Source organism: Strigops habroptila, chromosome 9 (genome assembly GCF_004027225.2).
Source record: "Strigops habroptila isolate Jane chromosome 9, bStrHab1.2.pri, whole genome shotgun sequence".
In the NCBI taxonomy this organism is placed as follows: domain Eukaryota; kingdom Metazoa; phylum Chordata; class Aves; order Psittaciformes; family Psittacidae; genus Strigops; species Strigops habroptila.
In genome coordinates this window covers 34193425-34221398 of record NC_044285.2, presented here as the reverse complement: position 1 = coordinate 34221398, position 27974 = coordinate 34193425, and the positions used below count along the sequence as shown (strand labels likewise).

The 27974-nt window shown below is 47.1% G+C and overlaps 1 protein-coding gene across 5 annotated transcripts; it reads left to right on the top strand.

The window, feature by feature from the left end:
- Nucleotides 1–63: 63 nt before the first annotated feature.
- SEPTIN6 (septin 6) lies at nt 64–27748 on the top strand. 5 transcript variants are annotated; one of them, XM_030498513.2, is made up of 11 exons: nt 74–382; nt 6883–6997; nt 14270–14465; nt 15388–15574; nt 15797–15958; nt 18371–18467; nt 18730–18898; nt 19398–19530; nt 20195–20385; nt 22223–22266; nt 25688–25807. In XM_030498513.2, the coding sequence occupies exons 1-10, from the start codon at nt 356–358 to the stop codon at nt 22224–22226; spliced, it is 1281 nt and encodes a 426-aa protein (XP_030354373.1). In that variant the 5' UTR covers nt 74–355; the 3' UTR covers nt 22227–22266; nt 25688–25807. The 5 variants fall into 5 exon arrangements, with proteins under 5 accessions (XP_030354371.1, XP_030354373.1, XP_030354372.1 ...); XM_030498512.1 differs by having other exon boundaries at nt 24583–25807; XM_030498511.1 differs by lacking the exons at nt 22223–22266; nt 25688–25807 and adding an exon at nt 27230–27748 and having other exon boundaries at nt 64–382.
- Nucleotides 27749–27974: the final 226 nt, after the last annotated feature.

The following is a 27974-nucleotide window of genomic DNA, read 5'->3' as shown; positions in this document are numbered from 1 at the left end:
GGCCGCGGAGCCCCCGGCCGACAGCTCACACACCCACCCCGAGCCCCTCAGCCCGCCGCTCCCCGCCACACGGTGGCCGCGGCCCCGCCCGCAGCCCGGGCTGCACCATCGCGGGCGGTCGCGGGGGGATCCGGCAGCCCCGCACCCCCCGGAGCGGGGCGGCGGCGGCGGGGCCGAGCGGGGCGGGGTGCCGGCGGGGCGGGGCGAGGTGCCGGGGGCGCGACGGGCGAGGGGCGCACGGTTGGGCGGGGCCGGATCGGCGTGTGTCCCCCCACCTTCCCCTGCGCGGCACCGCGGTGGGCGCGCCCGGAGCTGCCCGCCCGGCCGGGGCGGTCCCTGTGGCGGGTTCGCAGCGATGGCGGCGGCCGAGGTGGCGCGGCAGGTGAGCGCGGGCCGTGGGTGCCGCTGCCGCCGGCCTCGAGCGGGCCTGGTGCGGACGGGCCGGCGGGCGGGAGCGCCTGGCGTGGCCGGGGCGGGTCGGGCCGGGCCGGGCTGGGGCGGGTCGGGGGGCACCGGCCGGGGCGCGGGCTGCGGGGACACCGGCCCGGCGCCTCCCGCGAGTCCGGGGCTCGGCGCGGGCGGCGGCGGCCTCCCGGGAGGGTCGTGGCTTGGGGGCCGCGCTGGGGGGAGCCGTGGTTACCTGGGGGAGAGGCATGGGGTCCCCACCGCTGGCTGTGGGGCAGCAGCCCGGCCCCGCGACCTTTTGGGCTGCCTGCACCAGGGTGGGCCCGGGGGTCCTGCCCTGCCGGTCCCTGGGCCCCGCCGCGGCCACTGCGGGACCCGCATGCCGGGGCGGGCCGGAGTGCCGTGCCGGGGAGGCCTCACCCTGCACCCGTTACCCAGGGCTGGAGGCTGCTTGCCAGGCCAGAGTGTGGTAGTGGGCACTGCGCCCATTGGCATCCCTGTTCTCCAGGGATGCTGAGCTCCTCCCAAAGAAGCTGTCAGCTGTGCCTGTTAGTGCGCAGTGCAGGGAAGGTCATCCATCCCTCCATCCATCCAGCACTGTGCGCTGTGGAGGAGCTGTTGGATCTCTCACTGTGCATTGGCACCACATCCCTGCTGCGCCGTGTCCCCAGGGGTCCCCCTGCGGTGTCATCCGTGCTGCCCACAGCCACTCCTGCCACTGCTGTTGCTCACTGGCTTTCCAGCGTGGCACAACGTTTGCTATGTGCTGCAGAGAATTATCCAGAAGAGGAGCAGAGGGAGTTGAGCCACCTCTGCATTTGTTAAAGTAATGCTAAGGAGGAATCTGTATCGGGTTTGCATTTGGAAGCGTTTTGTCGTGTTTTGATGGGCTTCCAACTCTGGTGTCCATGTGTTAGTACACAAATAATGCTTGAAATGAATGCTTGCTGTTCCGTCTTCAAAGCAGTAGGTTTTAGCATGGACCCAGTCTTGTTGAACGGGTAGATGTAGCCATTCCTTGCCAGTTTGTGATGTTATTTCCTCCTGGCCATACCCATTGCCTTGTATGTGACTGCCAAGGTATGTAAAGTGACTCATTTGCTCCCCTGTCTTTTAAAGAAATTGAGCATTAGGCTTTCCTAAGATAATGTACAGGAGTTTCAGATGTCTCCTCATGGCCCGGAATGAATTATGATACAGCACAGCCTCTTCAGAGGCAAACGAGAAAGCTAGCTATGAGCTGGATGTGAAATTAGTGTGCTGTAAATTGAAAATGTCTTTGTCCAGACAGACAGCCTGTCAGCCCAGGTCTTGGGCATCCAGTTGTGGCCGTGGTTCATGGAGCACAGAGCGGCTCTAGAAGTTGTCAATGCAGTTAAACATGTGTGAGAGCTGGGGCCGGGTACAAGGGGATGTTGGGGTCACCACCCTGCCCCTGTCCTGGAAAACCCCTGATCTAAACCCGCAGGTCAGGTCGGTGAAACCCCCCCCTGAGGTGGCCCTGTCACCACCAGGCTGAGGCCCCTCTCCTGTCCTCTGTCCCGGCACGGAGGGTGCAGGATTCAAGCACTCCCCATGGGTGCGAGAGACAGTGGCTCGCTGGCCACTGTCTAACTCTGGCTCTCTGTAGTACAGGTCAGAAAAAGCTGATTTTTTCATTGCTGGAGGAGACTTCTCCTGGGAGCGCATGCAGATAGTGTGGTGTTCCTGCAGCCCTTTGGCAGGGGCATAAAGAAATGTAATCTTAAGAGCTGTCAGAATTTGAGATTTTGGAAGCACTTGACCATTTGTGAATGTTGAGTGGCTGAATGATGCAATGTGCCTGAAGAGGGTGGTCAATGTCAGGAGCTTTGGTGAGGTGCTTCTTGCTTTCTGTGGTGGCTGATGCAGAAATAGTTCTTTCCCACTTTTCTGTTCTTTTATATGCACCCTGACGATTTGTTATCAGCCAAGCAAGGAAAACAAATACAAAGTCTTTCTCTACACTTTACAATCCTTCTTTGCATTGATCTCATAGAGGATGTTTATACTGTCTGCTGGATAATTCTGTCATTGCGTAAGAGAATTACACACTTGTACAAGTGAGAAGTAATTGGTACAAGTGTTGCTCTAATTTGCTGTTTAATCAGGGCCAAATGCAGTCTGGGGAAGTGGATGCCATAACAGTGAGATTGTGAGAAGGGATCTGGTGTTGCTCTGGCTTAAGACAATGTGAAAAACTGTGGTGTGGAAACCTGAATTCAGGTTCTGCCTTGCTTTGGGATTTGACATTTAATTTCTTGTGCAAGAGTTGTCTCAGGCATAGGGGTTAACCCTCTGTGTCTCAGCTTTTAGGGTGGCAGAGGGGAGGGAGTGGCAGCTGGGAGCATGGGCAGTGGTGATGGAGCTCCATGAGCGTTGCTTCATTTGTTTTCATTGCGGGATGGTGCTGTTGTGTTTGTTGCAGCCGTTTGGAAATCCTCCGCAGGGAGTCTCTAAGGCCTCAGCGTTTCTAGTGATTCTCATCTGGGTAGAGGTGGGAAGTTGTGTCAGAAGTACTAAATGTCAGCTGTCAGTCTCCTAAACAGAAACACTCTTTCCAGTTATATGCAGAAGTATTGTACTGCAGTCTTTGGGAGCGTTTTCTTGTTGTGAGGACTCATTTGGACACTGGGTCCCTTTGGTTCAGAGCTGTAGCATTCTTTATTTGCTGTGCTCTGCCTGAATATCACCAAGTGGAGGCTTTTCCTTTGCCATGGTGTCCTTTCTCATTGTTCCCTTAGTCCAGACCACCAGAAACTGTTCTGAATATGGAGCGTTGAGATTTGCAGTGAGCAGCACCATTGCATATCTTGGGAAGAAAGCTCTGTGGTAACGGCCTCTCTGTGCTCTGAGGACGTAAGGAGGTGACAGCACTGTACCTGCTTGTGTAAAGCAGATCAAGGCAGAGACACACATTCAGCAAGATTTTCCTCTAATCATTTATTTTTTTTCATCCCAAGGACCCTGCAGTGATCCAAACTCCTGGAGTCTAAATCTGGCCCGTTTTATGTAAACTAGTGTTTAATGTGTAGTGCTTTCAGGCTTGGAGTAATTTATTATAACATCTTTGTATTTTCCATATATTTCTGATTAGTTCTTTGTAAGAATTAGAGTGGCAGCAGTGGTTTCTGTGGCACGGAGAAGCCCTAACAAAAGGTGTGTAAATCCTCCAAAGACAGGTTAAAAATAAAGTAACCTCTTCAAGAGGCTGCTCCTTACTTTCACTCGGCAAAAGCCCCGCCTGGTAGTGCAGCAAGAGAGCATGCTGCTCTTTTTGTTCTTCTAATCTTGTTTGTGGTAAACACACTTTGCTTCCTCCCCAGCAACAACAGCCCATTCTATCCTGGGGGGGGTCACTCTGCGTATATGGGGAAATAAAAAGGCATCTGGTGTCTTGGTGTGGTGCCAGTGTTCACACTGGCTTCCCAGAGATCCCATCTTTGTCTTAGTTCCAAGGAGATGCTTTTAAAATAAAGAGTTTGGAAGGACTCTCAGCCATCCAGTGCTCACTGATGCTCCTGGGAAAAGCTTTCACTCATACAATAGTTCAGCCTTGCTCACCTTGTTGGTACCTCTTTACATGTTTTATGTTTGACCTGAAATATTGTTGTTGAAGATTAATAATGAAGATCGCTCTTGAGCACTTTCTCAGCAAAATGCTTATAAACTTTACATATTCTCCTTCGGTTTTGAACAAGGTGATCCAAATCTGCATTTAATGTACAGGCAGGATGACTAATTGCTGGGTTCATATGTTGTTTATGGTGGTGCTGTTTATATATAGCAGTGTTCTGGATACTGACACCACTTGGTGCATGACAACTGGTGACTTGCACTGTTTCTTGGTGGATCAGATAGAAAATGTTTCTTTTCTCTCTGCAGGTTTGGTAATTGCTGTCAACTTTCTGATGTGTGTCAAAACTAGTCTGATTTTAAAACATTATTTCTTATTTTTTTTACACTGCATCTGATCTCTTGATGCCTTGGCCAAGCAGCTTTGGGTTTTTAGCCAGAGGAGCAGAATATTACCTCCTGGCTGCGTACTTAACATGGAGGCTCAGCTGCTGTGGCTGGAAATCAGATTTTGCAGTACTTGTTTCCTGGCCTGTAGCAGATGTGAACTGTGGTTTAACTGCATTATAAAACCACAGGTGACTAGAAAAAGAGGCTACAGGAAATTACTTGCAGGCTGAATTCTGTGCAATGGTAAATGTCTCCTCTCATGTGAGAATGGCTTAACTTCTACCATTTATTTTGTTCCATCTGGATCACACTTATATTTAGGGATGAGGAAAAGATTTGTTCTTAATGAGAGCCTACACTCCTGCCCACACTTCCTGGGGAGAGTAGTGTTCAGTCTTCCAATGGTGCAGTTTTAAGGCTGAGTATTAAAAATACACTTGATATTTCTCCTTCCCATTCTGCCTGTGGTTCTGTCTTATGCCTTTGTGGACTCTGCCCACCCATCTGTTCTTCACCTGGGCCATGGTGCTGTTACTGCAGATCAAACACATGAGATACTCCAGCACTGGGTTTTTGTTTTGATGAAAGCAGTTTGGGAGAGGTTGTATCATCACAAGATCTGCATGCCTGACAGTCTCCCTTTCTTCTGCTTTAGCTGTTTATTTGTGAATTGTTGGGCCTTGGAGCTGCATCCTCAGAAGGCAGAAACAGAACTTGCCGGGGAGCTCGAGCACCTTCCTGATGAACATGTCGTTTGGAGGCAAGGTGCTCAGGAATTAACAAAGCACCATATTTGGTGAACATCTTGGCAGGAAGAGTCAGACTGATACACAAAATATGGCTAAGGGGAAACATATTTACACATCACAGGGTGGTAAATATGGTTAATGATTGGAGTGTATTTGGAGCCTCATCTTTGGAGGAAAAAAACCTCATCAGGAAAGCAGTAATGAGGCAAGTAATCATACTCTGGCAGGCTACTGTAGGAAATGCAGTCCTTGGGGATGTTTTCCTGACCTAAAATACCAGTGCCTTTAGCAGAAGAGGGAAAACCAGTATGCCTGTCCCCATAAACAGGCTTTCAAGATATGTGAAAACATGATTCTGAAAGAATAAGTTTAAATTACACCTTATAAACTATTGCCTTTTGGCTGTAGGATTTCTTGAAAACCAGTGATGTTCCTGAAAGGCCAGTGGGGATTTTTTTCTGTGTTTGACACTAAAATACATTTGCTCCAGAGAATAAAATATGGTTCTGGGGAGTTGCAGGAGGGGAACTTCCCAGTACACACAAATATGCTGGGCTAGCACCGACTCTCCGTGTTACATGATGTCATTTCTGAGATTGAGCCTCTGCGTATAGTTTATTACTATCTGCTGTGCATGTTTGGAACACAGTGCCTTGGCATGCATAGGACTTTGTGCAGTGGCCAGGTGAAAGTTTCTGCCTGCCCCTCCAGAAGCAAACATCTGTGCTGGAGCTGGAGCTCAGCTCTTCTGCTCCGCAGGGCAGAAAGGGGACGCCTGGCTGGGGGACGGGGTTAGTGGTGTTGGGCACAGGAAGGAGCAGGGTGTGGGAGCAGCTTCTCATGAAGTCCTTTGGGTGGCTGTGCAGGAGCAGCCCGTGCCCCCAAGCAGGCAGTTTGGGTACGGCTGTTCCCAAACTCCCATTCAGGCTCCCTTCTGATGGGGCTGCATGTGTTTTTCCTGTTTGGTTCCTCACTTTGAAAGATACGCTCTGAAACTTGGATAGCAGCACTCAGAGCTGCTTCGCATGGCCTGGCCTCCTGCCCATGCAGCTTCCCTCAGCAATCCCTGATTTTCTGGTGCTAATGGCCGTTTTATAAATTTGGACAGACTCCTGTTTGTAGTCTGAGATTTTAATCTTTACAACAACATAGGAGATATCACTGCATTTGATAGTTTGAAGACTGTATTCTCTGCTGTTCCGGTGCTACAGCTCTTGAGCTTTGCAGAGACAGAGTGTTTGGGTTGTTCAGTTCCTAAATGTAAGTACAGTTTTCCTAACTGTTTCTAGCTAGATTCTATAATTGCAGCTGTGAATGTGAATTACATGTGAGTTACAATTCACATTAAGTGAATTGCACTATGTTTATAGGAGGAGGTGTCATTAATACATTCCTTTGCACAGGGGATTCTTTTTGTTTTCAGTGTGAGACTTGAGTGTCTACGTAATTTCTCAAGAAACAAATGTTTGGCTGCCCCTATTTCAGCAGCTGTGTTTGGGTGTGTGTTTTGCACAGTTTAATGTTTTTCTGACAGGGCTATCTTCTAATGTGCCCCAAATGAAACGTGCTATTTGTGCTGCCTGGATTTGTTTTGGAGAAGAGGGAAGCACAGTGACACGATTTACAGTGTACGTGCAAATCTCTGCTTGGACTGTGCAGTTCATTCTACTTGGGAGGTCCTAAGGGTTTATACAGATAAGTGTATTTTGCTTGAAAATGACACAACTGTTTCATTGTGTTTCAGGGTGAAGGCTGTCGTACTGTCCCGCTTTCCGGACACGTAGGATTTGACAGTTTGCCTGACCAGCTGGTTAATAAGTCAGTTAATCATGGGTTTTGTTTCAACATCCTGTGTGTGGGTGAGTATTTCCATTTTGGGAAGTTCTCTTGCTGAAAAGGGCTGCTCTGCTTGGACGTAGCTTGTAGGTGACTGTTAACAAGGTAGTTTGGATTTAAATGTCCCCAACTGTACTGTTTTCAGTAACGAGATTTACTGGTGCCCTGGGAAATCCCTGCTGGGGTTATGCAGTATGGCTTTCTACCAAGCGGTGAACCATAGAAATAAAATACCTGAAATCCCAGGCTTTGATTATGATCTTTATTTTCCTAGCATATTTGAATTTCGTGTTTTTAAAAGAAAATAGGTACTCATGCCAGAGACCTTTGTTCAGAGGTCTTGTTTGGTTAGGTATTGAGTTATTATTGTAATTATTTTAACAAAATACCAGTCATGCTCCTCTTAAATCACTAAAAGCTATTTTTTTTTTTTTTCCCTCCTCCTTCCATGCATACTTGAGTTAAAATAGTGTCTGGCCAAGCCTTAGCTGGTCAGATGGTTATCCAAGCTGCCGTGTGGTCTGGGTCTCAGCTGGGGCCTGGCACTGTAGTAGGATTTGGTATCTGTCCCTGCAGTGTCTGCCTGTCTCGCAGGTCTTCCCCAGGGTTAGGTTCCCAAATGGTCCCTCCTCAGAGGCACTGCTAGGCAACAGAAGTAAAATCTTGTGTGGCTTTGATTCAGCAGTTTGGTTGGGTAGATAAGAAAATTAATAATAGGGAATTAATTATGTGATAGGACAATTAGTTTGGTTTACTGATGATGGTGCCTTGCATCTGGGTGCAGGAGGATATTGTGTGGCTGTGGCTGCTCAGAGTAAGCCCTGTCTGCAGATGCTCCCAGCAGTGCCTGGCATGACAGAGGCAAGAGCTGCAGCTGTGGACACCTCCTGGGGGCTCAGCTGGTGGTCAGCTCTGCACCCACACAAAGGTGGTCTGTACCCTCCCGGGACAGATCCAGCTCATGGTATGGACCTGGTGTTTGCCCAGGAGGGGGTTACGTCTGAGACAAGAGGAGTAGAATGAGAAGGGGGGAGCTGAGCCTTGTGAGACAGAGCTGAGAAGAAAACTTTCCCTGACAATGGCATTCCTGTGAGATGATAAACTTTGCTGACAAGTGGAGGTCACTGTCAGGCTGAGTTGCTGAGTGGTTTCCACAGTACATGAATGTGATATGACCTAGGGAAACTCTCATCCTAAAACCTGAAGTCTTGAAGTATTTCCTTTTGCACTTACTGAGCTGTTGTGTTGGGGTTTTTTTTCTACAAGTTATAGGTGTAGCAGTGGATGCCTCCTGTGATATATATTCACTTCGATGTGTGGAGAGGAGTTGAATGCCTCTGCTTTCCTCTTTGCAGGATGGAAATGGAATGCATTGATTGCTTGTTGATGTGAATAACAAGGACTCACCAAGATCAATGCACATCAGTTATTAATGTCAGTCTTTTATGAGTAGTAATAACACAGACATGGTCAACCTTGAAATAAAGAAACTTTATAGAAAAATTTAATAAGATTCATTGGAAAAAGATACACAAATCTTGATTTGAAGAGGTCAGGCTTTAAAATGTCTTTTAAGAGTTGTCTGGTGCCTCTGTTAACTTGTGGTAACAAAGTTAAACTCCTAAACAACCTGAAGAAATAAAACAATATCCTGGGTTCAGCCTGGGCTTAAACCACGAAAAACAAAAACTCCCAGAATCCATCTATCATTTATTCTGTTGGGTCTCACTTGTACAGCAGGAATTTGGGGTGAAAAATGGAAAGAAGGGGGAGCAAATGAGGATTGGAGCCTACAGAACAACAAGTAGATGAACTGATCCTATAATAAGGCCGCTAAGCGTAATAGAAAGGCACTTCATTGCCCCGTGTTTTTCAACCGTGTGTGACATCTGTTGGGGGAAAACACAGTGACAGTTCTGCACTGGATCTGAGCCACTGATTCCTCCAGCTCCTGGTGGAAAAGCCAAAGAAAGCTTCAGAAATGACTCCTAGCAGCGCGTCCAGAGGGGAGCAATTTTTAGCTCTTCTCATGCTACAGGCTGTTTCCCCTTTGAGACTAGAGCCAAAGATAGAATAAATGAGCAAACCTCTCATAAGAAGTGAGGGGTTATGGATGTTTTCTTTGATATTTTATTCCTTAGTGCAACCATTTTCTTCCTAAAGCTTCCATGATAAAATGTTAGTTGCCTCTCAGTTCAGTGCAAAGGCTGGAGAAGTATTTAATGGCTGAGATCTTCTGTGCTGACTGTACTTCTCAGTGAGATGGGGGAAAGAAAGAGGAAGAAAAGGTTGACTTTTTTTTTAATGTAAGCTCTTTCAGTTTTGGCCAGGGTAGATTGTAGTTGCACTATACTGGTAATACCATTATAAGCAGGAGTTTCTCCCTTCCTCTCTCGGGGCATTTGCAGGGGGATTTCTAACCAGCCTGTTCAGTGCAACGAGAAATGGCTATTTTGAGGCAGATATTTCTTCTCCCACGAGCCGTACCACAACTGCTTGAGATCCCTCACTCCAAATGAGTGAGCCTTCTGCCCTTGGTGTGTGAGAGCTCTCACTGGCTGGGGAGGGGAGGGATGTGCACAGGTTTCCCCATGCAGAGCTGCCATCTGCCCTTCAGCAGGCAGCTTTCTGTGGGGTGGTGAGCTGTACAGCCTGGAAGTTGCCCAGTGATTGGTGCTGTGGTCACTGGTGCAACCAGCTGAGGAGAGAACAGGGTTTCTTCCACCCAAAAAGCCATCGGTCTCCTTATCCCTCGCTGCTGGTCCCCTGGGGTGGGCAGTGGTGTCTGGGAGCCAGGTAGTCCTCTGAGGCACTTCAGCATCTTTCGTGAGCCCGTGTTGCTTCTCTTGCCTCTGCAGCACAGCCTTTGCCTTCTGATGCAGTGTCTCTGCACGCCTGTCAGGTTCAAAGGATCATTTTTTTCCTCTCAGTGAGGGATGGCCTTATCAGGCTGAGCTGCCTCAGGGTTTGTCTCAATAAACCTGCTACATTGGATTAGCTCCCATTTCTTCACATGAAAGGGCTGTGCATGCGTATACATTTCCTTTAAGACTGAATTATTTGATATCTGGAGCTACAGTTGTTAATCTCGTGGAGGACGGGAGTTGCTCTCATGTGAAAGGGCACTCTTGTGAAAGCTGCTCCATGCTTTTGACCAGGGAAGTACTCCAAGGACTCCTCTGTCCTCATACGGAATTGACTGAGGATGATATGACTGGGGCCTCTTAAATCCTGAGTGATGTAGAGTAGGGGGACAGCAAGCAGTTGTTTGTTTTTTCACTTAACATGTCCTAGGGGAAAGCAAATTAAATCACCAGGCACAAAAAAAGCAGCACAGCTTTTGTGGTGTATAATTCAGCTTACTGCTGCGGGGTGCTTAGCGTGCCAAAATTTCTGTGGAAGCAAGAAGCCGTGAAAGTGCATTCAGCCTCAAAGGTAGCTGTTTTGGTTTGGGAAGCTGGGAGCTTCCCAAAGGAAGGAGCATTTGCTGTGGGCACAGCTTCTTCTGTTCTTCCACCTTAGCTGCTGGCCAGTGTCAGGGACAGGTACGGTAGCACCTCACCTTCAGTAGCTGAGGAGAGAAGAGTGGTCCTTGTCCCAGCTGTGTTTTTGCAAGTGGTGCCACTGCTCAGTCAGTGAGGGATTTGATGAACCGTTTCTGTAGAGCACTGAAGAGACCGTGTGCATGTGCATTGGAGCAGGGAGCGTGTCTCAGGAGACAGAGAGGAGGTGTGGGGAGCCCAGCAGAGTGTCTCTAGCCTGGCAGGCACTTGGGTGTTAAGAGTGGATGGTGCCTCCCGGGCACTGGTGTGGGGTTGATGTGTGTCCAGAGCCTCACTGGTGTGGTGTCTGTTGCCACTTTTTTTATCATGTCTCTGAAAATCATCAGCCTTAACAGCAAAAATCCATCCCGTGAAAGGCTCCGGCAGCTTTTCAGTAGCTGTCAGAGCATCCTGGTGCAGAACTCTAACTAAAGGTCCCTCTCCCTGCCCTGTCCTCCCCACAGCGTTTTGTCAGCCCTGCTGCAGGAGAGCAGACCACTGCTGAGTTGCATAATCCCTAAGTACAGTTTTGGAGATCTAATCACATGTGTGCCTATAAGCCTGACACCAGGAAATAATCTCCCTGCCAGGGATGCCTCTCACTTGGTTTGCACACACCACTGCCTTTTCCATGGTGATTCTGCCTCCCTTAATCCCCATTCATCATTTTTGCTTTTTGGAGAAGATTCCGGCACTGTCAGCTGGAACAAGCACAGACTACTTGTCCTTTTCATCAGACCATCTGTTCCATCTGGACTTCGGTCCATGCAAGAAGCGGTTGGCACCATTTACATCTTCCAGCCAGCAGAAAGTTGCCTCAGTGTGAGGCAGAAACTCCCAGGACATTCAGAAACCCTCCCTTCTGTTGTTCTGCCCTTCAGATAGCACCGCTCCCTAGCTCTGGTCATACTTAACCCAGTGAAGCACTTTATTGACATCTTCAATCTTTTACCATCTCATGTTGCTCTGTCAGTGTTAACATCATCTGTCTTTTAGCTGAGACAGTTACTCCTCTCTTCTCCAGTCTTCCTCTTCCCTGGCAGGCTTTAATCCCATGCTGTGTCAGTGGGGTCACACAGCGTGGGGACGGGTGTATCTGCTGGCTCAATGTCATTTCTGGTGTGCATACTTCACTTTTGAGATGCCATGTTAGTGGGTCTGTGTTTTGTGTTTTAACCATGAAGTTGTAGGGGTTTGCATGGGCAACTCCCCCCTATGGAAAAATACCTTCCCCTTCCACAAGGAAAACCACAAGTGTGTGAATTCCAAGTTGCACTTGCTGGCCCTGTGTAGCTGGCATGAGATGGAGTCTAAAAGCGTGTTCTGTCTTAAAAATTTGCCTGCCTCTCTTATGCCCTTCTCCTGGTCCCTCTGACAGTTAAAGTCACTCATGCTGGAAACAACTCATTAGGTTGATTTTAATGTAGGCAGTGATTAGCCTGTGATCAGGATGCATTTAAACAATAGTCTCGGCCTCATGTGAACCCCTTTTACCCAGAAGGAGGGAGGCAGAAACAAGAGGTGTTTTATTGTTTTACAGGGTGTTTTGTCTGCCCGGCAGCCGGTGTGACTTACACACAACTGTGTGTATCCTCTGCAGAGAGCAGCTCCCTGCCCTGATCACCAGCGCTGCTCCCCTGTCCTGCAGCTCTGGGCCACAGGCTGCTGGATCTGATCCTGCTATGGGGCACACCAGGGTGGAGAACGTGGGGCAGCAGCACAAGAGGAGGTTTTGCAGGCTGGGGGGAGGGCGAAGCTCCTGCACCTCAGGGCTGAAGCTCCCCTGTCCTGAGACGCCCCATCAGGGTTCCTGGCATTCCCAGGCAAGCAGCCAGCTCCCTGCTCTGTCCCACCCATCCCTTGGCAGGGGCTCTGGAAATGCTGCAGCCTTCTCGCCCTGTTTAGATTTTTGGCCTTTTTTTTTAACACTGCTTTTTCCTGGAATCCCTGAGAAGGGCCTGGCGGGTCATGCAGGCTGCCTGCTCTTAACCCTCACAATCTCAGTTCAAACCAGGGCAGTGCTTTGGTCAGCTGCACTTTGTGACCTGCTCCCCATTTGGGGCACATGGTATCTCAAAAGCCCAGAGCAGGAGATTCCAAGTCAATGAAGGGCCTGCTGTGATCAGCCACGAGTCTTCTGAGTGGTCCAGCTCATTCTTCCAGTGACAGAGATAACCTTGTGCTTTGTTGGGTCCCTTGTGCTGGTGCTCTCTGTTGGTGGTGATGTAAAAATGGCTGGTGCATTGACATAGCATAAGGGATTGCAGCAATTCCAGCTGCAGTCAGCTCCTGGTGCTGACTCCCTCTTCTTCCCGTCAGTCTGCAATAAAGATTGGTGCAAAGAGCAATTGGTGCAAATTGTGGCTGTTCTGGCCTTAACTGGCATCATTTGGTGGTGGAGCATAACTCAAGGTGTACATTGACTTTCAAATGTTAATGAATCTTGCTGCCTCTAGAAAGATACTTGATATGTGATCATGGCAATCAGAGACTGCTCAGTTCCCAGAGCAGTGGATATTTTCCCTGTCTTGCCTGTCATGTACTTCAGCCTTGAGTGAGAAAAGTCTCTTCTGGGGCCAAGAGAGAGGAATTTGCCTGCTTACAGGGGTGAGGCTTTGAGACTTGGACGGGGGAGGATGGGGAGGAGTTTCCCCTTGTTGAATTGGGCATTTCATGGAAGTTTGGATCTGTTGCAGAGCTCTAAACCTACAAAAATAAGCAGCTCTTTTCTTCTGAGCAAAGTAGGAAAATGGTGAAGTTGTCTTTGTTGGGAGCTGAGGATCTGGGGAGGGAGGGGAAGGCTGCTTCAGCCAGACACAGGCTCCCTGTGGTCCTGCAGTGGGCTGGAGCAGCAGCCTGCACTCGCTTATCCTGAAGTTCCAGCAAAAGCCAGCTGGGCTGCTCAGAAATCCCTGTTTCCCCCAAACACAGCACCCCTCCCAGGGCAGCAAGCCAGGCTGCTCACACAGTCAGATCCTTGGAGCTCAGAAAGCTGGCTCCAATGTCAGAGGGAGGCTGCCCTGTGGAATGAGTGCACGGAGGGTTGTGTTTTGTTCTTCCCAGGACGTATCTAAAACAAATTTAAGACTGGGATTTGTCTCTTCCTTACAGACAAGGAAATAGTTCCCTGTTGATAGATGGAATCCAAATAACAGTTCAGAGCTGCAGAGCTTTTGGAAGCAGATTTTGGAGTGTTGTATAGCGTGTTAGCTCCTACGGTATGGAAACCAGACAGTACAGAAAATGTCCCCTCCCAGTCTAGAAGGCTGATCCCCCTCTCAATCTGCTGTGAGTACAAGAAACCAACTGCACAACTTGCTGGAGGACTAGAACCAGTTCTCATTGTTTCTGCACAGAAGGAGGCTGTTTCAGTGGCTGCTTGTTAGAGCCATATTGATCTGGAGCATCTTTATTTGGAAATGGCAATAAGCCCTACTTTTTAATGAAAACAGCATCTTCTGTAGTGTGATTGTGGGTTTGTGCAGGATCTGAACGATGTTTTCCCCTTTGCCTTTTCACCTCTCCTTTTCATCTCTATTTTCTAACGATATTTATGGCCATTAGACTGTGAAATGTAATTTGCCTGGAATACAGACCTCTCATTGTACACGGCTTTCTGTTTGCCAGACGATCCTTTTGGAGCATGAGATTTGCTTTCAGCTGCTACAGTTTTACCCCTGTTAATGTTTGGAAGCTGAAAGGCCAGGCCCTGTTAATATTCAAGAGAACATTTCAACTTTTTTTCTCAAATAGGGGAAACTGGCCTTGGTAAGTCCACCCTCATGGACACACTTTTCAACACCAAGTTTGAAGGTGACCCAGCATCTCACTCACAGCCTGGGGTCCAGCTGAAGTCCAGTACCTACGACCTGCAGGAGAGCAATGTCAACCTCAAACTGACTATTGTGAGCACAGTGGGCTTTGGTGATCAGATCAACAAAGAGGACAGGTGAGTGAAGGGGGAGAGAGGCTGTATCATGACGTGATATTCTCATGCAGGGTCTCTCCCCATGCCCTAGTTGGGTCAGACTGCACTGTAAAGTTTTCCTCCTTCCTTCTTATGGCTTGTCCTTGTCATCTCTTTGGGATGGGGCATGTAGAAGAGAGGGCAGAGGCTGTGGTGTGTCAGCAGTGCTCCAACTATTAAAGCATCTTTTCTCATGCTGTCAAATCAATATCTGCCCTGCTGACAGCCTTCTGCCCAAATTCATCTAGTGGGAAATGTGGAGAGCTCCAGGGCATCTGTACTTGTTTCGTTGTGCTATGCTGACCACAAGCTGCCACTTGGCTTAACAGCCACTTCTGGCAGGGCTCTTCCATGTTGCCAGAGGAAGCATGATAAATGTGCACTCAGATACCTTGGGGAAGTATCTTTGGCAGCTCATGACCCAGCGTGGCGAGAGCATGGTGGTTAAAGGGTGTGCGAGTCCACCAGACCATCTTCAGGGTGCATCTTCACAGAGGCATTGCGGACAGGATTTGCTTTGTTGTGGGTGTGTTACGTTTTATCTTTAGTTCTAAGATGCACTGATGTCTTTTACACTGTGAGTCTGATGGGCTCTGTGTTTCTGATGGCCTTGCACCCTTACATTTCAAAGCATGAGAGTCCACAGTGTGTGTCCTGTCCTCTGCTGAATTTCCAGTACCGTGTTTTGTCAAACTGGCTGCTAGCATCTGCTGTAGGACCACATCTCCTTGTCAGCAGTGCAACTTTAAAATTCCTTACTGGTGAGGAGGAAGGGAGATTGAGACAATTGGTCTTGGAAAGTGAAATCTTACAAGTAGCTTGTTTCTTGAAAGCAAGCAGTGGAGTACTGTCTCTTTACCTCTTCGACTGTGAGATGTATAAGTCTTTTTTCCTTTCACCAAAGCTATAAGCCCATCGTTGAATTCATCGATGCGCAGTTTGAAGCCTACTTGCAAGAAGAACTGAAGATAAAAAGGGTCTTGCACAACTACCATGACACCCGGATACACGCTTGCTTGTACTTCATTGCTCCAACAGGCCACTCGCTGAAATCCCTGGACTTGGTAACAATGAAGAAGCTTGACAGCAAGGTAGGCTCGCTTAACTTTTACTGGGCAGGTTCACCATGTGCTGCTTTTCCAGAGCACATCTCCCCTCCTCGAATAGCCCTTACACTAGTGGAGATGACTGGGTTGGCAGATAAATCCTGTATGTTTATGGAGCACTTTTAAGTTTTTGTAAGTTGTATTGCAGACTTGGAAAAGCAACCTGGAGCAAAGCTGAGGACTTCTTACCACTCTCTTCTTTTCTAGGTGAACATCATTCCCATCATTGCCAAATCTGATGCCATTTCCAAGAGTGAGCTGACCAAATTTAAAATTAAAATCACAAGTGAACTGGTTAGTAACGGGGTTCAGATCTACCAGTTCCCAACAGATGATGAATCAGTGGCGGAGATAAATGGGACAATGAATGTAAGTGACTTAGTGCTTCCTCCTCTCCCAGAACAGCACTATTGCTTAGGGGTTGGTGGCCCATATTGGGATGCTTCTTAAGTTCCCTCTTGTTTTGTGTCTTAAAACCAGAGGATTGTACAGGCATCCAATCCTTGTAGCATCATCCTAGGCTAGCAGAGCCTACTGGTAGGCTACTGCCTCTTTGGTGGGCTTTTCTAGTCAGAACACACCCCCCCACACACCCCCCCCCAGTCTTCTAACCCCTTCCTTGTCCTAATGTATATCTATTGAGGGACATGTAAGAAATCAGATGGTGAGGCTGTGCAGGGCAAGGACAGTCTTTGCTCTCCTGGGCTGATGTTTCTGCAAAGCGGTGCCTCCGTGGGGGTCTCCTCTTGCCTGTGGCTGTTCCTTGCCACAGGAACCACTGATAATTCATCTTGACCACATGCGCAGAAGTGTTTGTGGACAGTGCTGCTGCTAGCATGCGGTCTGTCTTGAAGGCAGGAGGAACTACAGCTGTAGAAATAAGGTGACAAATTATTCCTTTCGGAGCTGGCTAGGGAAGTTTCCCTCATGTTGTGGTGTGGAGGCTGTTCAGTTGAGACAGCTTTGTTTCCTTCCCCTCCAGTGTTTTGTATCCCCTGCCCTTTGCAAGGAGACAGCCTTCTGCTGAAAATCAGCTTCCTTCAACCTGGAAAACTGCTTTCCTTTCCCTGCTGCTTGCCCTCTCCTGCAAAGCAGGCTCAGCTCTGTGCTGGCCTGTGTCCCTCCAGGTGCTGGTGTGTCAGCTTGATTGCAGAGGTAGCTCAGCAAGGGAAGTGACCCAGAAGGCTGCAGTGCACAGAGCCTCTACGTGGCCCAGAATGGCCCCATCAGAATGACCACCAGCCCCACTTACTCTGCGTGTCCCATGCGAGAGCTGGGAGGCCGAGGAGTGAAAGCTGAAGAGCCCATCTTTGTGAGTGCTTGCAGGCAGTTTTGCAGTATATAAAGTTTGACTGTATGAGCCACACTCCAAAAGCAGAAAATATCATCTCTGAAGTCTTTTGCTTGTACCAGCTGTCATAAACTTGTCCAAGTTTTCAGATAACCTGTGGAATTAAAACTTCATTACCTGCTCTTTAGAGCAGTCCAGGGTCACTGATCTTCCATATGGTTGGGGATATCCATATCCTGGGGCCCTTTTAATTGCCCAGAGCTCAGCTCGCTTTAAAAGATCTAGCTAACAAATGTCACTGCACAAAACTCAGCAGAAGGGGTGGGTGCAGGGAGCTGGCAACTTTATTTTTAAGTGCTGAAGCCTTGCACTTGACTTCTTTGCAGCTTGGCAGAATGCAGTATACTTCCCAGGAGCAAGCGGAGGTGGGGAGAGATCTCAGTTACTGCACTACAGATAAATGCAGCAAAGTATGATGGCAGTGTCTGGGGGTTTGCTTGGCAGCCTGAGATTGGGGCATGAGGGGAGTGTAAGGTGTGGTCTTCTGAGCCTAGAGAGGTGTTGGGAGTGGTTCTGTTCCGACTCTGCTGAGGTTGCAGTGGGTGAGTGTCTTAGGCATGTGATCCCTGGATTTGGCCTCCTCTGTCCTCTAGGTATGCAACCATCTAGCAGTGGCTGCATGTAGCATCAACATCAGGAGGATTTGTAAATCCACTGTCATTCCTTTGGGTTTCTCAGAACCAGTTTTGAGTGCTGTGGGATTTGGGAAGGGGGATGGGGGATGCTAAGGGTGAGCCCCATCACAGCTGCAGGAAGCATGAGGTTATGGAGTGTTAGTACAGGGCAGGCCCAGCAAAGCCCCAGGGAATGCGGAGTCCTCCCCAGCTCAGCCTGCAGCAGACCTCTGGGCATACATGGACGCGGAGGCTGGCCCCATGCAGGGATGTGTTTCAGTCGTTCCTTGCCACAGCTGAAGCAAGTGGGAGGGAAGAGCTGTTACTCTGGGGGTGAAGGACAGACTTCCATCTCATGATCCAGTAGAGCGACATGTCTTGTGCTGCACTGTGAGCTGAGGGAGTGGTGAAGGGATAAAATCAAGGCGGCTCCAAGACCTCTTTTATTGATTCTGTGCTTGTGCAGATGTTCTCCTCAGCTACGGCAAGCCCTTGGGACAGCACCGCAGTCAGAGCCGCGCAGCATGTTGTTTGAGCTGTCGTTCTGATGCTAGTCTTGCACTGGCTCATCTCACCTGGGACCCCGTGGCTGGGAGGATCAGCCAGGTAGAGGATATAGAGTGGTAGCACTAACAAGGTTTCCAAAAAGACCCTCCCTTCTCCCCTTTGTCTTGGGCTAGTGGCCAGTGACTAGACTCCCTGAGATTAGCGTGTGCATAATGACTGTGTTGCTCAGTGGCTGTGCTAATCTCTGTGTGCTGGCAAGGCGGCCAGAGTTGAGAGAGACTGACGTGGGTATCACTAAATGTGTTGCAGGCCCACTTGCCATTTGCAGTGATTGGGAGCACGGAGGAGCTGAAAATAGGAAACAAGATGATGAAAGCTCGACAGTACCCCTGGGGCACTGTGCAAGGTGAGTTGAGCTCTGGGATTTTCATGGCATGAATGGTGACACTTCTGCCAGGAGGCAGTGGGCTCTCATAAGAGGAGGAAGGATCTGCTGGATTTTTAATATCTCTCTGGGAATTATCCTTTGTTAAATCCTTGTGTCAGGCCTATGGTGATGGTTTTCTCTGCTCAGAAGGGCTGTTAGCCTATTAGAGCAGTAGACAGGTGGGGAATGTGGGAAAAGACCTTTGTTTCTGCCCCCATCTTATCCTTATGTCTTCTTACAGTGGAGAATGAAGCTCACTGTGATTTTGTGAAGCTGCGGGAAATGCTGATCCGTGTAAATATGGAAGACCTTCGTGAACAGACCCACACACGCCACTATGAGCTGTACCGACGATGTAAGCTGGAAGAGATGGGTTTCAAGGACACCGATCCAGACAGCAAACCCTTCAGGTGGGATCCTTGAGAAGACAGGATAGCTCGAGAGAAGCATTGTTGGATGCACTGCATGTGTGTGTATGTGTCCTTGAGAGAGCATGTAAAGAACCAATGCAGCAAGAAAACCTGCCAGGTCAGATAAATCCAGACTTCAGCAAAGGTGCTGGCTGAGTGAGATAAGGTGAAAACCCAGAGACCGTGTTCAGGATTGACTGTGAAACTGCAAGTATGGGAGTAGAAGTGTCTGTGCTGCAGAGATACAGCAGTGTCCCTCTGAACTAGTGTTTGTTGCCAGCTGGTCTCTTTAAATTGCCCATCATTCAACATACAGAAAAGTGCAGTAGCTTACAGACCTCAGAAATGGTTGGATAAAGGTGGGCTTGGGCACACGTGGGTGGGCGAGTAGCAAATGTGCTGTGGGCAAGCAGTATTCATGGTAAGGGCCTGATTTCGGAGGCTCAGGGGAAGCCGTATTTGTCCCAAGTCATGTCACTGGACTTCCCTTTCTTTTTAGCTTACAAGAAACTTACGAAGCCAAAAGAAATGAGTTTCTGGGAGAACTGCAGAAAAAGGAAGAGGCAATGAGGCAAATGTTTGTCCAGAGGGTCAAGGAAAAAGAAGCGGAGCTGAAGGAGGCTGAAAAGGAGGTGAAGACTGCAGTACTTGTCTCTTCATGGTTGTGAGTGATAGATCTACTCCCAAGTAGGTAGCTGGTGCCAAAGCACTTTCTGCAGAGTGTGGTTTAGGACTTTTTTACCAGGAAGTCTGAAGTTCAACTTGGGGTCATGGGGACATTAAGGTGTTCATCCTGTAGGACAAGACTAGATCACAGTGCTTGTAGCGTACAACTTACTGCACCAGGAAAGTGCATAGTCTTGATTCTGATGGAGAGTGGCAGCGTGGCAAAATTCAAGGAGAGAAACAGCCCCTGATACAAGCTTCTTATATGAAAAAATACACTAATGCAACTTCCTGAGCATTGTGAAAAATCCATTAATTTACTGACCTTTAAAGAGGAATAAGGCGCCTGGAAATGGATCAAATTTTTTTTACCATTATACTCTCTCAATCCTCTATTAGTCTGTGCAATGGTGCATCAGTAGAACACTGCCTGATTTGTAAGCTGTTGTGAAAAGAGATTTTTCCTTGCCCTTTTTCTAAGCAGTGTCAGCTCAGGGGGCTAGAAATGATGTAGAGACCAACGGAACCTTGCAGGCTCAGGTCTCATTGAATCCTCCCATCTTCCTCTTTCCCTGTGAAGAGAATATCTGGTAGTGCTGGGACCTGCTCACCTCTCTCCTTTTCCTCCAGCTGCACGAAAAGTTTGATCGCCTGAAAAAGTTACATCAGGATGAAAAAAAGAAGCTAGAGGATAAGAAAAAGTCTCTGGATGATGAAGTAAATGCATTTAAACAAAGGAAGACAGCAGCTGAATTGCTCCAATCTCAGGCTCAGCAGGCTGGAGGATCGCAAACTCTTAAAAGAGATAAGGAAAGAAAAAAGTAAGTTGGTAACCTGTGGTATTTGCTTTTGGGAATGGTTCTCCTTTACTATTTTTCTGGGTGTTTATGTCTCCCAACCTAACCTTATCAAGGGAAGGGTTGCAGGCAGATTTAGTCCGTAGTGAGGCTGAGCAGTAGCTGGAAGCATTTTACCTTTAGCTGTCATCATGAAGAGCAGGGAGCAGTGCTGGTCTCCCTCATTGCTTGCTGGCAGCATGGGAGAGGATGAACTTGTTCTTACTCCCCAAGATTCCCTGCTCCTCCCTCGGTCTGATGGTGCTTGTAATGAAGTGGAACAATATTGGCTGCCAAGGATAGGGTGTGGATAGTAAGGATTTCCCACTATCCTTAGAGAGGAGTGTTTCCTGTCTCAGGGTCTTATTTCTTTAGGATGGGAAAAAGGTTATACTGTGGAAATTATGAGGATGACTAATAGTCTTGAATTCTGGAATCTGCAAAATGAGGGGACAAGTCATAGCTCCTCGTTAGTGCTAGTACTCTTCTCCAGCCTTAAAGCAGCTTTTTGCCCTTCAGAAACAGTGAGAGATACTGCATGGCTTTAGGAGTTCCTTATGCCAGGGACTGGTGTGACAGTATCCAGCCCCTTGTCAGGGTCCTGTGGTCTGGGCTGTCTGCAGTGCCCACGCCAGGCTCCTAATGCTCCTCAGCTGCTCGAGAGCAACCAGCTGTACAGGTGAAACAGTGCTCCCAGTTCACACAACAATGAGCAGTTCCTTTTCTTCTCACTGTGGTATGTTTCCCAAAACGCAGTGCTGTGCCACCTTAGCACGTGTGCAAAGAGCAGTGCGCAGATAAACAAGGGTCTGGTTTCTATACCACTGCCATAATCCCCTCTCCGCACATCCCTGAGGCAAATCCAGAGTACATCTTGCCTGCACTACGTGGTCTTAAGTACATGGAGAAGTGCTGTTAGTATGAACAATATGGCATGTGCCCAAAAAGTTTGTCAGGGAAAATAGCTCTTGACTGTTAAGCCTGGAATCAAATGAGACAGGAGAGGAAAAACCCAATAACCAGAATGAGATCCTGGTTTAGACTTTCCAGTTTTGAGCTGGAGCTGCTTCAATGTCAACATTCTTTTGTGATGAGCAAAATTAATTTTTTAGGATTTTTTTTTTTTAAAGCAGGATTAATGCTGCCTTTTCTCGCTTATCTGTTCCTTGTTCCACTGTGGATTTTGATTTGCTCTTTTGAATTACCTTCAGGGAATTTTAGTATCTTTTCATACTGGGAGCCTGGAATGTGTAAGGAATATACAACTGAAATCAGTTAGGGTAAGGAATGAAGAAAAGGGAGATGACATGCCCTATAGTATAAGCAATCAGTCACTGTGTCCAAGTCACACTCTTGTTCTCAGAAGCAGTTCTGATTCTGGAAGAGCTCCTTGACACCAAGCACATTCACATGGTACCATCCTTGTCAGTTTAGGACTCAGAAAAGCACAGAAAACTCCATGAAAGAGATAGGTCAGTGCTTGAGTAAGGCTTGGTATTAGGAGGCTTCTCTCTCCTTCAGGAAAATAACTGTTAGAAATAGTGCTGCTCCCTTTACTCTGTAACTTCTTCAATTGTCCTTAATAATTCATTCCAGTATTTAGATCATAAATATCTCTAATAATCCATAAATTTCACAAGCTGTAGCTTAATTGTATCTTGTTTACTAGTAGCTGGCAGTGCACTGGCCTTTTTCTTTCACAGGTGACTCTTTTACACCCAAGCTCTATAATTTGCACTAATCATGACTTAATTTCTTTTGTTTGTTTGTTTGTTACATCATTATCATCATGATTAGCTCTTACACATATGCTGTTTTACAGTTAGCTGCTGTTTGGCTGCATGGTGCATGAGGCACATTGTCCTGGTAAGCGTCATTAACTAATATAGACCTCACAATGGGATCAGTTACAGTTCCTAAAAAAGCAGACCCTGTGCAAGTCCAGAAGCCTATAATAAGTATTATCTGTGCCTTCCTCTGCTTTCACCCTTACTATACATGCTCTATCAGTCTCTCTACATATGCAGTTGTGGAAAAAGGTTGCAGTGAAGTTTGTCTTTAAAGATTCTGCAAAGTAAAATGCAGAGAGACTCAGTATTAGGGCATGAAACACAGAAAAATAAGGATTAGATCCTCTTCCTTTTAAACCTTTCCAGCACTTTGTTGGCACCGTTTTCTATATTCCGTCTCCCTTACAAATAAATTATATTCTTTAATCACGTAGGCCATGTTGATACTATGGCAACAATTGCTATGGAGATGTGGTGCTGATGACAGAACCCAGCTAGCCATGAAAATGTTTTTCCCTTTCTCTTCCTTCCCTCCCACCCCTCCAAGTTAGAGTGTTAACTTGTGGTTACAGCGCAAGACTAGTTTCTGTCCTCCCCTCCACAGACTAACAAATGGTAAAATCTGGCAAACCTAGAGAATTCCTTTGACCTAAAGCACCAGAGAATCACCAAATTGTGTGTGTGTATGAGTGTGTGTGTGTGTGTACATATGTATGCAGGGCCATTAAAGAAGCCACTGCTGAGTAACCAAACCAATATTCACTTGCTGACCAGTTATAGTTGATTGTTCAAAACCATGAGAGGTGATGGGCTGTGCATTTAAGCAGATAATGAAAGCTCTGAAGATAAACTGAGAGACTTTATGACATTTTTAACAGTCAAATTGGTAACCCATGGCCTGGATGTTCAGTTGTATCAGACAGATACAGATCCATGCTCTTGGGATCCATGCCATGTGTGCCCGTGGCTAGGGTAAGGCTAGTGGTAGATGAGGGCTGTATTCAGTATGTGAGGAGGCTTGTGGAGATAAGGCCACCTGAAAGGGTTAAAAAGCCTGACCATAAGCAAGTGTCTGCAGTACAAAGTGCCAGCATCTATTGTAGAATGAAGGTTCATTTAAACTAAGACATGTAAGAAGTGCACCTGCCTGGCAGGAGGACAGCATCCTCATGAGGGTTATTTGTTCAACTGCTAATGACAGTGGTCTGCTTACAACTAGGTTGGGTGTGTTTAATTGAGCCTTTTTAATTTGCTGTTGATTCTCTGGTGAGAGGAAAAAGAAAGCTCCCACAGGAATATCTTGCTTCTGTTAACCAAGGCAAGAGTGACAACATCCCAGGCTGAGGTGCACAGGTCTCTCAGAGAAGGAACGTGTTCAACAGCAGCACTTAACTATAAAACACCCTGAAAACTCAGCCTCGAGTCCACCCTTCCCTGCAGACAAAACCAGGATTTACATTCTCTCCAGGACATGGTCCAAACTAACTTATGGTCTGCCCTTAAACAGGGAAAAGCCGATTCCAGGATTCCTTCCCTCTTGGCCCTACCAAGGGAAATGGAAAAGCAAGTAAACATCACGCTGTCAGTGAGAGGCATTTGAATTTGATTTCAATGGGATGTTCCACTTAACAGAAGAGCTTCAGAAGGGTCTTGCACAGGCTCAAACTGGAGCTTACAGTTGTCTTGAGCTGTCTGGTTGAATGAATGTCTCTGCTGCCAACGGTGACTGTAAAACAATGAAAAGAACAATTCTCTGTTTATCAGGCTCTGAATGTGGAAAAATAAGCTCAAAGAATAACAGTGTTCATTCTGGTGCTGAGTATGGAGGCACAGCTAAAGTGCAGTTAGAGTGAACATTACTGATTTTTGTTGGTTTTGGATTGCTTTTGGCAGTCCTCAGAACTGTACACTATTGTGTGCTGGGCTTTGAATCAAATTAAGTTCTTTGTTCCTACTGTACAAATGCAGACAGTGCCTTTTTCAATGGGCATTTGTCATTGCTAAATTAAATATGTATATATTGTACTTTTCCAGCATTCTGAAAAATACTCTCCATATTGATCCATAAAGTATGGCAGGGCTCCACTGTTTTGCAAGGATACAAACAAGGCACAGTTGATGAGTCCTGGAGCTTGCAAAACTGTGAAAGGATTGTTTCAGAAGATAAATTCGGTTCATCCCACTGTTGAGTGTGTGTGCGTGTGTGCATGTGTGTGTCTGCATAGAGCATGTTTTGTAATCAAATTAAACCTTACTAACACTTAGCAACATTTTGTGTGTGTGTTAGGAAACATTTATATTCTTATTTTGTTTGTGGTTTTTGTTTGGTTTTGGGTTTTTTTTGGTCATTAATCCATAAAACCATTAATCTGCCTTTTTCTTTCATTTTCAGTTCGGGTTTCCTGTAGAACCTTTCCCTTCACACCAGAAGCGAATGCCCCCACATTTGGTTAACACGCAGCTATGCCATTGTGCCTGTTTGCTCACCTTTGCTCATTGCTCCCTTCCTGCGCTCACCATTTTGTTTTAAGCAAGAGTCCACACCTTTGGCTGTTGTGGGTTATGGTTGTTCTTGTGAAGAACTCAGCAACAGCCTACGTGGAACTGGCAAGAGATGCTCATTGCTGACACCTCCTCCCTTTGGGCAGCAGCAGGCTCGCAGAGCTAGTGTCCCCTCTTTTCATTGCTCAGCTCTTTGCCTCTCCTCCTCCATGTGCAAGGGCTGCATGGCAGCAGAGTGTGGCTGCTTGGTGCTGAGCGTTCAGCACCTCGGGGGACTGATGCTGCCATGGGCTGGGACATGCTGTCTCAAGAGACTGGCTGCCCTCTCCCCTTATTAATTTGCCTCATTAACGCCTCATTACTCCCTTGCAGTGCTTTGTGTGACTCAGTTTCTAAGGACTTTTTGACATCCTCACAGGCATGGGCCTGAGTCCAAACCTCTAGTCCCCAACCTTGGGGGATTCTCAAACTTGGATCCACGGTCTGCAACTAAGTGTTCTCTGAATGCTGCAGGGGTCACGAAGGATCTCTTGCCTTGTCTCCCTCTCAGTGTGCTGGCCTGGATGCACATCCTGGATCCAATCTCAGGGAAAGCTGGTCACCTTGCTGTACATACCAGTGTTGGTGAAGAAAGACGATGACGTTTGCCTTTCTTCTCAGTGATTCCAACCATTTCTGGTTTTAATGCAAAAATTACTACCTTTTTTTTTATTTGGCATCTGTTTAGAAGTGTACAGGTGCTGGCAGGTTGCTTCTCGTATTTTCTATTCAGCAAAAGCCTTGTTTTACTGCAAGATTTGCACTAAAAAGGAGGGTGTTTTGCTCACTGGGGCCAGGAGTCCACTCTGGCCAAGTGCAACTGTGGTTTGCCTGCAGGTGTCTTCACTTTGTATTTCTGGATGAGTTTTGTTTTTAAATAAAGACTTCATCAGACAGTGAATTCTGGTTAACATTTACTTCTTTTGTTTTTTGTTTTCTTTGCCCTTCTTTTACAGTAACCCATGGCTCTGTACTGAGTAATTACCCCTGAATACAATGGGCTGGAATGGACCTTCATTTACTTGTTAAATCGGAGGGTCTAATAAAACGTGACAGCATTTCAGCTGTGACCTTTCTATGGTGTTACCCTTGCTCTCTCCTATATCCTCATTGTGATTCTGGCTTGGCTATGTACTGGTTGTTATTGCTTTTATTAAACAATGTAAAATTAGTCCTAAAGAGGCTTTGGATGCTGCAGCTTTAAATCTTACTATTTTTTTTTTTCTCCTTACAATTAAAGGATTCCCCTTGCTAGTGGTCCCTCTCCACCCAGATAAATAAGGAGTGTCAGAATAAGTTCTGTGAGTTATTTTTGCTGGCAAAATAACAACACAGATTAAATTTATTTATTGGTGACATTAAAATAACACTGCCTTAGTTTAATTATCGCATAGTTGAGAGATAAACAACTCTTTTCTCCTTCTACTTGGTGTCATTTTCATGACATCATCTATCTTTTTTAATTTGCTTTTATTTTTTGTTTTGCTAATTCATGCTACCTGAAGACCAGCACGTAATCCTCATTTCCACTTCAGACTTGCTTGTTGTGCACCGTGTGCAGGCTGAGTTCTCTGTACATGGGTAAACCCACATGTCCCAACCCCACTGAAAGATCAGGCTGCATGTTGCCAAATGGCTTCAACAAAACCCCTTAAAACCCAGCGTTTTTAGACGATCAGCACACCTCGGACCTAGGTGGGATAGGTAACGCTGGGTTTAGTGCTGAGCATTTCACTAGAAGGGTGGTGTGGGGGCTGCAGATGAACAGTGTCTGTGCACAGCACACGAGTCCGGCGGCTGTGCACAGCAGCAGCACACCCTGTGCCGCAACCCAGAACCAGCAACCATCTGCCCTCCATCTCCAGCAGTCAAGGCAGTTAAAACTCTTGATTGCAGTGTATTTTCTCAGGTATTCTGTTTCACCATGAATACAATTTTATTTCCCATAAGTCTTTGACTGTTTTGGGTTTTGGGTTTGTTTTTTTGTTTTTCTAAGCAAGTTGAAATAATTTGAATATTTACTTCTTCCTGTACTGTAGACTGTTGGCTGCTCCCCAAACCAATCCGTGCCAGTCACTCAGTGATTTGAGCAACCTGGTCTGGTGGAAAGTGTCCCTGCTCATGACAGGGGGTTGAAACTGGGTGATCTTTAAGGTCCCCTCCAACCCAAACCATTCTATGATTTCTAGATTATCTGCTAAAAGAACCATTGAATGGGGGGGTTTTTAACCTTCCTGCAGGTCACTGGCTGTTCTTCCTGACCATTTGTGTTATTAGAATGTTACTTAAAGTTTTGTAAAGTCTTTTTAGAGACTTTAACGAAAAAAGGTTTCTAAATGTGTGATTTCCTTGAAGTCCCAGAGGTACCACAGGGAGGTGCCATCTCTCCTCTGTCAGCTTTTCCGTGTTGCATCTCTCTCTCCTGCTTTTTGAATGCCTTTCTCTTTTTGCTAATCCTCTGTTTTTTTCTCTTTTTTTCCCCTTTTCTCTCTCTGTAGCTTTTTTTAATCTGTTTTCGCCAGCTGCACTGGGTCTGAGGGAGAAGACTGCCACTTCTAGAAGAGATTAAGGGTCTTATGTCTGGGGAGGGGGGGAACAAATCTTCAGTGTTAGTGTCTCGGAAAGAAGCTCTTTTACTGACTTGCATGATACCTAAAATTGAAGTGTCTTGTAATTTGTGTGACAAGACAGGGTAGTACGGGGGAACTGATTGTTTACTTGGGATTTTGAAGAGCAACAGAAACAGGATGTTGGGACTAACAATGTAGCGAATACATTTTCAAACATTGTTACGGGCATATTTTTTTTCTAATTCTGTCTTTAATAATATAAATGTCACGGGCTTCCGTGGGGTGCGAAGCCTGAGGAATATTTTCAATATGCTGTTGTTCGATTGGTTCTGGAAACTGTGCATTCAGAGTCGAGAGAAGTTTAAACACGGCACGATTTGCTCTGTTGGCAGCCACGAAATATTTAATTTTAACTAAGAAATAAAGTACGAAGAACTCTGTGTGTTCCTTGGTGTCCTCCTGTGTCTCACCGCCTTAAACAAGCTCCCTCGGCCGGTGGACCGTAGCTGGTTTTTGTTTTCCTAACTAAACCTCCTCTTGTTATTTCAAGTCAGAACTGAGAGCAGCATCGGGAGGGAGAGGCGATCCCAGACGGCGTTATCCCTGCTGAGCCATCCGCAGCCTGGAGCGCGCTGGGGCCGGCCTCGCACGGGTCCTGCTCCTGCCGTCTTCT

Coding starts and splice junctions, on each gene's coding strand:
- SEPTIN6 (XM_030498509.1), top strand. CDS start 356: ATGGCGGCGGCCGAGGTGGCGCGGCAG. Junction 6,998..14,269: donor TTTCAACATCCTGTGTGTGG/GTGAGTATTTCC, acceptor TTTCTCAAATAG/GGGAAACTGGCCTTGGTAAG. Junction 15,575..15,796: donor TGAAGAAGCTTGACAGCAAG/GTAGGCTCGCTT, acceptor CTTCTTTTCTAG/GTGAACATCATTCCCATCAT.